The 9,388-nt window shown below is 38.0% G+C and overlaps 1 protein-coding gene across 5 annotated transcripts; it reads right to left on the bottom strand.

Annotated features, from left to right (window-relative positions):
* Positions 1-862: 862 nt before the first annotated feature.
* LOC122289546 (ribonuclease TUDOR 1-like) lies at positions 863-9,179 on the bottom strand. Of its 5 annotated transcripts, XM_043096655.1 has the most exons (18): positions 9,026-9,116; positions 8,871-8,939; positions 8,355-8,528; positions 8,078-8,152; positions 7,864-7,977; positions 7,667-7,771; positions 6,089-6,295; positions 5,752-5,967; positions 5,545-5,652; positions 4,747-4,917; positions 4,462-4,659; positions 4,021-4,383; positions 3,697-3,927; positions 3,436-3,624; positions 3,284-3,361; positions 3,000-3,194; positions 1,912-2,289; positions 863-1,409 (listed from the first exon to the last, which is right to left on the bottom strand). In XM_043096655.1, the coding sequence occupies exons 3-18, from the start codon at positions 8,511-8,513 to the stop codon at positions 1,221-1,223; spliced, it is 2,976 nt and encodes a 991-aa protein (XP_042952589.1). In that variant the 5' UTR covers positions 8,514-8,528; positions 8,871-8,939; positions 9,026-9,116; the 3' UTR covers positions 863-1,220. The 5 variants fall into 5 exon arrangements, with proteins under 5 accessions (XP_042952589.1, XP_042952587.1, XP_042952591.1 ...); XM_043096653.1 differs by lacking the exon at positions 8,871-8,939 and having other exon boundaries at positions 9,026-9,179; XM_043096657.1 differs by lacking the exon at positions 8,871-8,939 and having other exon boundaries at positions 9,030-9,179.
* Between the last annotated feature and the right edge of the window lie 209 nt (positions 9,180-9,388).

Here is a 9,388-nt window from a genome sequence, read left to right as displayed (position 1 = left end):
GAAAGGATGTGCTAACAGTACAAAGGCGAGCAACGGGCGAGGACAAACTTGATGAAAATATGGGAGCTCTCCAAGATAATATGGAGGTGCTCAAAGGGCAACATGTGTCGTACCCAAGGTCCATGCTCCATGAGAGACATCACATCTAGAGTAAGCCTAGGGAAGACAAACTATGGACCTACAGGCCATAACTTAGAGATATGGCCTAGTGCCATGTAGAAGACCTTTATTAGGGAAATGACTGTGGGATTGAACCCAATGCAAGTTTCAGGGATGCACACATCTTGTCCAATTAGTCATTCGGTCTACAATTCCTCAAATCCAACAAATGGATAGTAGAGATTGAATGTCTCATTCAAGCATATTATGAGTCAGAAGAACGTTAAGACTGTGATTGACATTCTGCCATATAAAAGGGCATTGGACAAGAGTCAACATCTCACTTTTGAAATTGTAAAGTGTTTCACTTTATTCTATCTGAAACCTTTAAGGAAGAAAGGAACTTGGAAGCATACTAATCTCACTTGATATAAGGATTCTATGTTCGAGGTGGAACGTTTTCATATTAGTCTCACTTGATATCACAAGTAGAGAAAGGCCCCATGTTAATCATACATAATGTACTTTGTTACGTGTTGACCAAGTAGAATGATTCCCCTAATCCAATAGGTTGAGTGATTCCTAGTTGATTTTGGTGAATGAGTTCACGTGTTGACCACGTAAAGAGGAGATTCCGCATGTCAAATGCGGAGTGATTGCCCATCAGCACTCTTTGAAGCTGGAGTAACTACGCTATGCCGCTTTATAGGAGTAGCATCTGGGTAGAGAACATACCCCAACAGAAAAGATCAAAACGCCAAAATTGAAAATTTTAAATACTTTTAGGTTGTCTAAGATCAAGAAACCCAACACTAGCGCAGCCTTTCAACTTTAAAAGGAAAATAACTATCCACGATGATTCTACCAGGAAACTGGATAACATTAACCTTATTACGACATTTTCTTCTTTTTTTGAAAAAACAAATAAGAGTCCCTCGCCTAACAATAAATTTAAAACAAAAAATGAAACGAAGAACAAAAACAGAAACAAAACTTAACGCAAGTTTCGGCTGTCACTTATTTTTGTCCGCATGCATTAAGAAGCAACTGATTAGGACTGATTAGACTCATCTTAGGCTTAGGCTGCTTGAGTTGCTGTATCTTTCAAATTACCATGGAACTCATCGCCGGCCACCAGCCTTTCTAGCAGGAGGCGCTGTATCCTCATCATCTGATTGGATATCTCCATACTGCCACATCCTTCGCCTAGCAGTCCGTGCTTCTTCCTGGAACTTCTCCAAATTATCCAAGGCCAACTGTCTTTCCTTGCTCTCCCATTTCTTCCTCTTTTCTAGTCTAGCAAGTCCTTCCTGAAAATTCAGAAAGCCATATAAGTGAAGCATTGCAAAACATTGCATTTCTACAAGAAAATGTTCAGCCTTGGGACAACAATCAGATAGATAGACTGGATCATCACAAGACTGATTTGTCTGGATCTCTGATTAAGCTAACTCCGTAGTAAGTTGAATACTGGGAAACTGTTTCATCACTGTAGCCAAAACGAAAAGGTAAATCATGAATAGCTTCTTAGCGATTCAACATTTCACCTATATGACCATGTCTCATTTTCAGAAAATAAACAACGATAAACCATGTAGAATTATTTAGCTCAGGTGATGAACTGTACATATTAAATCTCATCCATGAGTAAATTCCATTCCATGGTAGTGGGAAATTTGTAGTTTCCATAACACACCAGACAAGATATATCAGTTCTAATAATTGCACATTTTCCAAATGGAATAAATATTGAGAGGAAGAGCCTCTGTCTTCAGAGGAAAACAATGCAAAGAAGTGGAATACAATTCAAACCTGAAGCATGGCAGCGTTTATACTAATCTCAGCATCCACAGCCACAAGAGTTACAATAAGAGTGGTCCCAGTTCCCTGTCCTCTAACTTTTCCGGCTGAAGTATCCTTTTCCTCAACCTTGGCCCTGAACTCTTTTGAACCATTCAACACGTGCTCACTCAGATACTCGGCTGCTTCTTGACCAAAATCTTCCTCCAAATTTGGAACCTTTATGTAAGCAAGGCTACATAGTTGAGCAAAACCAGATGCAGAAGACACGGAAGGATCAAGAGGCCGTAACTGACTGTACACAACAAATTCTTGATTCCCATAATCAATGTAGAAAACTTCAAACTTGTCTTTCGTAGATTCCACAGCTACTCGAGGTGCATTGACGATCTTTGCATATCAAATGGAAAATATTAAGAACAAAGAAGGGCCTATAAATCTTACTTGTTAGTGTATTTCTGCAGAAAAGAAAAACATGAAGAACGAGAAGCAGAAATAAAATGCGGAAAAGTGAATGAAAGAGGTAGTTAGTTACCCCAACAGGTTGAGTTCCTGATTTTATTCTATTTAACCATTCATGTAACAAACCATGCATTATTTAAGCTCTTCCATTAGTGACTTAATGTTAGATAAACTTCAGTTTTTTCATTTGATAATTAGTTATCAACTTAGTTTCCCTAAAACACCAAAGACTCTTATATTTAGTAACCTATGACTTCGAAGATTGCAAGAGGAAGTCTGTGCAGGAATAAAATGCATGACGTTCCATTGCCAGCTACGAAATGTGTTTGATGCTGAGAAAACTTGAAGAGAAGGGTTATTATATTTTAGAATCCTAAACAGTTTTCCTAAAACATTTTTCCTTGAGGATATCCCTAGTTTCCCACTTTCTGCAACCCTGTTTACACTCCCGCTGGAAATTCCTGCAGATTGCCTGGAGAAGCCAACTGCTACAATACTAGAACAATCATTAATATACAACGTAATGGCTATGAAACTCAAACTGAAAACTGGGTGTGCGACTCCTGTTGATATAGTAGCTCAGAGAGGGAGTGAGAGGTTTTCTGCAGTTGGAACCTATGTATCATGTGTGCACTCACCATTGCTCGGTTCCAGGAATTGTCAGCACTAAATTGAGCAAGGACTATGTCACCCTTTTTAGGATTAAAAGCACCACCTACTGGAGCTTCTTGAAGATTTAAAGAATCAAGCTGTTGTTGAATCGAGGCAACTTTCTGATCCCCAACTGTCTGCACATAAAATTTACCACCACCCAAGACTTCTGTAACCATCACCTAAAAATTAATGTCAACAGGACAAGTCATTCACCATTGTGCAACAAACAAAAAGTTTATTACTTGATGAACTTGTACTCCAATCACACCTTTAGTACTTCTTTCTGTTTGCTTTCAACAGCTGCACCATTAGACACTTCTTCCCCTTCAACGTAATTCTCCCAAATCTGCACCATAATCTCCATTTAGAGTAATTGAGTGAGGAAGAATAGTGGTGCAATAATGCCAGTCTGCTTCTTACTTTCAGTTTTTGGCTTTTAGCAGATTTCTCAGCTTGTTCAAGAAGGTTAATGTCAGGGATCCTTTCACTACCAAAGGAAGTTTGAAGTTTTGCAAGGCCAGCTTCAAGGAGCGTCACTGCAAGATTTGTCTTTGATTCCCACATGGATCCCAAGAAAGTTCCAGTTCTATCAACAGTTTCGACTTCAATCTACACAGAACACAAATTTATCAAGGAAGGCAGCCAAGTGCAAATTACCAGGTTCCATGAGGAATGGAGTACCTCAACATCTCTTTGCATAATCTTTCTTCTCATTAGTGAAATTGCTTCATCAGAATACGGCTCATCACGACCACGACACCTCACACCAGAGAATGAGAATGCAATGCTGCACGTGTCCTTGGGAATCAGCAGCTTAAATCGGTGACCACTGAGGACATATTCCACAAGAGCAGGAACTCTCCTGCTCTTTTGTAGGTATGGCAAAAATTCTCTAGCTCTCTTGGCCGGTGCCTGAATGAAACATGCAGATAGCATAGACAATAAAGGTTTCAAAGTGAATACTATAGTGAGAAAATACTTCAGCACAATCATGATACTTCTCACCATTAGCAGGTCTGTAATATGCATGACTGGAGGATCCTTGGCTGAATGGAGACCTTTCTTCCCAGCAATGGCACGGGATTCAGCAGCAAGAAGGGCATCATAATAGTTTGATCTCTCTTCAAAATCTCGGTGCCGAATAACAGTACCAAAGCCACGTGCAACTACAAGTTCAGCAATATTCACACCAGGTTGGCTGCCAGAAGTGGGCGTAGCAGGTGAGGGGGTATCATCCCCCTCAACCTTAATTGGCGATGAGAGGAAAACAGAACCAAAATCCATTACTCTGGAATCAGCAATCCCAGTAGCAGCAGCAGATCCATCTGCCATGCTCACTTTCCTAGAATATTCCATTTGAACATTCACCTGAAAGGAAAACATACAATCAATTATTACCTTGAATTTTATATTATCAAAGTAATCTGCAATAATGACTGCTCATACTTGTCTGCCAATTAGTCGTGTTCTTAAAAACTCCCTTGCTTCACGTGCATAGGGAGCTGGCTTTTCATCTCTGCGAGGATTACCCATTTTTGGACACCTAATACTTGACAGATTGACTCGCCGCTCTGCTAATGGACTGCCATAAGGGACAGAATCATCAGCAACAATAATGCAGTCCCCACTTACAACCTCCACCACCTGGAAAAAGCCCAATGCAGTTTACCATAAATTTAAAATATGAAGAATAGATAAATTGATATAGGCATAGCTTGGACAAATGACAACCTTTCCTGTGAAATTCTGGTCATGGATTGCCTTTGAATTTGTTGCTGGAGGCACATAGTTCGTCCAGAACCTCAACCTGCTTTTCTTGGCTTGAAGCTCTGCAGCCTTCAGCCTTCGTTTGGCATCTTCCTCCATCATATTTGCACTCCATTCAACAAACTTAGCTAAGCCCTAGAGAGAGGGTAAATTTTTTATCATTTGGCATACGGAAATTCATCCCTTTAATGTCTTGTAGCAATAACCAGTCAGAGACATCCATAATAAAAGATCATTTAAGCCAAACAAAATCATATTATCCCAAGAAACGTAAGTTCAAAATAAAAGCAAAAAGAGAATGCAGACAATATTATCTCAATATACATGTAACATTAACACATGAAGAAAAACATATATAACTTTAGTATTCGACACCAAATTAGTCCTATTTCGATCACATTTGGCATAAGGTCAGAGTTCAAATGGAAAATAACTAGGCAGAAATCGAAGAGACAACAAAGCATCATCTTCCTCCAACAAAATCAAACAGCTAATCAAACATAACATGCAAAAAAAAATTTTGTTTTGGTAAGATTCCAATGCCACATATATCTTTGCTGATTAAGTGAAGTTCCAGCATCGACAAATGTCCTTCAGAAGCCTTGCTCAATGTAGGCAATAGTCTCATGGCTATAGAAATGTAGCCAAAACCAAACAAGAAGCTACACTACAAGTCAAAGTGAAGCAACAAACATTAGAAATGTTAATTGCATTTATGATTATTCATATGTAATTATATCACTACCAAATGTAAACACATACATTCTCAACAAGCTCCAGAGCCAGGTCTTTTGCTGAGTCCCCATCAGGATAGTATACTGATCCAATCAAATTGCTGAATTTGTCAACACCTTCCAGGACAATACGAACCTATATATACATCTTGGGTTTATGAATTTCCAAAAAAAAAAAAAAAAGCAGAAAAAGGAAAGGCAATATACAAGAAACTTATAACAGCAATTTGCATACATCTCTGTTCAAAACACGAAGCTCAGTAAAATATTTGGCTTCAACACCAAATGGATCAGGAGAAACTTCAGCAGATGATACTGCGGAGACTGCAAGCCTCTGTGCAGATGTTAGAGGAGCTCGAGATTGAGCAGAAACATCTCCATTTGGTTCTTCAGTCTTGCCTTCTGTTTCAGCAGCAATTTCAGTTACAGCTCTTCTTCCCATAGATGGGGCCTAATATCAAATAGGGACATGTCATTTACAAGCAGGAAACATATTGACACCAGCAAGTAAAGGCTGATTAACAGAAGAATTTCCATGAGTTAAGACACTAATAACAGCATATAACGCATACCTGAATTCCTGCAACAAACACTTGGACAAACTGAAAATCTGGAAGCAAATAAACCCGGATGGTACTGCCATCACGAACCTGCTCGACAATACCTTGCATGGGTCTGCCCTTGTTTGCAGCTAACAACCCCATGGCATCCAAGTTGCTAGGATCACCAATAGCAGAAGGTGGCAGATTTCTGATAGATGCCTCAGCAGCACCCGGAACCTGAAATCAGTGATGAGAGGATTGTTTATTAATATTACACAATTTTGCATCAGATCTCCTCAAACAAAATAACTGAACATTTGATGCTGGAGTATCGTCGTTTTAATCTTTCATTTAATTATTAAACCTTATGGGCAGCAGTTTTTTTTTCCAAGACAGTAGTAAGCGATCTAGCAAGAGTTGAGTTTATAATATAATTCATAATCCTTAATTTTGAAAAATCTCATGGCTAATCGCTTAACTCAATGAATTCATATGTAAGGAGCATGTACTTATTTATCAAAAAAATATGTAAGGAGCGTGTACTCTTAAATCTTTTTTCTTTCTTTTTCTTTCCTTCCTTTTTCTTTTTTTTTTTTTTTCTTTCTTTTTTTTTTTTTTTTTTTTGATGGAGTGTCCTCTTAACTTTGAATAATCTCATGGCTAATTGTGTCATGAGATCTATGTAAGGAGTGTGTACAATCTTTTGTTTTTTTTGAAGGATTGTCCTCTAAACTTCGAATATCCTCATGGCTAATTGTATTAAACCTAATGGGCAGCGTTTTTTTTTTCCAAGACATTAGTAGGTGATTCAGCAAAAGTTGAGTTCATAAGATAATAGATAATCCTTAATTTTCAAAAATCTCATGGCTAATCACTTAACTCAATGAGTCCACATATAAGGAGTGTGTACTTTTAAATCTTTTTTTTTTTTTTTTTTTTTTTGATGGAGTTTCCTCTTAACTTTGAATAATCTCATGGCTAATTGTGTCAGGCATCTCTTAGCTTTATTCGATTACCTGAACTCTGATTATTAAATATAATAATCAGAGTTCAGGTAATCGAATAAAGCTAAGAGATGCCTGACACAATCTAATTGAGTTCAAATTGAATGTGAATGGCAATAACACGAGCAAACAAATATCAGGTGCTCATAGCCACGGCTAAATTAAACCTGACCCATCAATTTGCCAAAGAAGAGCCCTTCCAGCATAATCAGAAACTGGGTTATCAGGGTGCATCCATCAATTACCAGACCAATCCATTACATACATATATTTTTTCATAATTATTACATACATACATACATACATACATACATATGTACGTACATGAGGTTGATATTAAGTAACCTTTATCTTTTCTTATTTTTTCTTGAGATCTATTTCCACAAACATGGTCCACCTAATTAAGAACCTAGTCATCTAAATGACTCCTCAAACCCAAGGTGCTGTTATCACACGGACAGAAGTACAGTCATGACGCAATCCAAATAAGAAAAATTTTGGGGATGACAATGGAGAACTCTAGAAGAGTGAAATAATAGATAATAAACATGGAATCAATGTAAACTACTACAAAGCAAGAGGGGGCAAAACTAGAAATGTTGACCTTGCTCCAGCGACCAAGACCTTGTTCCTTAGCTTGATCTTCCAGACGTAGCAGTTCCTGAAGGAAAGGACTCGCTTCTCCTTTCTGTTGACCCTGCTCCCTGACCTGCAGAAACAAGATTCAGCTAATACCATTACAGAAGAAATAAAATGTCAAATTTCAGCATCATCCTTTGCCGGTACAAAGAAGTATATAACCTTTGCCCAGCCTTCAGAAACCACCATCAAAGCAACATTTTTGTCACCAAGGAAAACAGAGCCAAATTCTCGCCCAATGGATGGTACAGTGTAATCCACTCTCATCGCAACCTCCTGGCAGAAGTAATATATTGGAGTTAGATACAACAACGTGCGTATTCTAAGGTAGAACTTTGATCAAGCCAACGGTAGATGCAACAAATCTAAAAGGCACCTTTCCTATGCATAGTTTTCGCAAATACTCCCTGCTTTCCCAGGCAAATGGCTCATCAACACCACCTCTACGGGCCTACGAATAGAAGACACAAAGGGAAAACATACCACGTCAGCCGCATTTCAATGTAGTTAAAATGGTATATAAACAAACCCGAATAAAAGTAACAAGAAACCAAAATATTTAGATAAAACAATTAACTTGCTGATGACCGTAAAACATGAAAGAATCATATATAAAAAATGTTGTGAGGGACATCAAAGCAAGTAAGGGATACCAGTCTTGGAGCAATAAGGGATGACAAAGTAAGGGTCTTCTCAGGTGGTGGTCCAGGCCTGTTCGCAGTCATGGCCATGATAACCAAGCAGTCTCCCGAAGGAACAGCTTTCACTTTTCCTTTGTACCAACCTGTGACCCCGGCTGTTGATGATGCCATCTCAACAGCTTAGATCTGTAACCAAAAATAAAGAGATTGACATAACTGAAATTCAGCTGAGGCCCGTGAGGAAATCTATGTTACCTAAAATGCTCTAAATAACCGGAATTTTTTTAAGTGCAAGTACAGTAGGCAATCATCAAGAAACAAAATAAAATAGAAAAAGAAGCAATTGAGATCCATTGTATTGGTTGTGGTGGTAATTGTACAAGATGACCGCATGCATCGATAGAAAGTTAACAGATTGATCACATCAATAACAAAAAACCGTCGATATATCATTGAGCGTACCCAGCGTCAGAAAACGGCTAACATCTTACTTTTTGGTAAGAACGAGTGACTTCTTGTAAGTCATACCTTGAATAAATCAGAAATAAAGTGAGGAAGCCTCACGCTCCAACTTTGGATCTATCGAAACAACAAAATCTGGAACCAATCCAAACACAATTGGTTTGGTTTTACTATGATAATATGAGAGAAATCCACAATAAAAGAGAACCAGCGATCCAGACCTACAATTAAGGAGCCCTTGGGCGGCAGATCAAACACGGTTAAGGAGATGCGGCAGAGCGAAGAGGCAAAGAGAAAATGAGAACGATTAAGGAGACATTTATAGACGATGAGCTGAGAGATGACGGCGGGTGTACCCTTTTCCGTGGAAAATTACTGAAATAAGCTCAGACTTCAAAAATCCTCGTAAAGTGAAGTCATTTTTTATGAAAAGTTTTTTTTTTTTTTTTTTTTAAAGAAAAGTTATGATAATGATTTTCATTCACTGCATATTATATATAAATTTTTAATTTTTATTTAATAAAAATCTAAATAAAAAATTAATTAATTTATAAAAAATAAAAATAATATATAATATATAGAAA

Source organism: Carya illinoinensis, chromosome 12 (genome assembly GCF_018687715.1).
Source record: "Carya illinoinensis cultivar Pawnee chromosome 12, C.illinoinensisPawnee_v1, whole genome shotgun sequence".
Classification (NCBI taxonomy): domain Eukaryota; kingdom Viridiplantae; phylum Streptophyta; class Magnoliopsida; order Fagales; family Juglandaceae; genus Carya; species Carya illinoinensis.
This window is presented reverse-complemented; position numbering and strand designations above follow the sequence as displayed.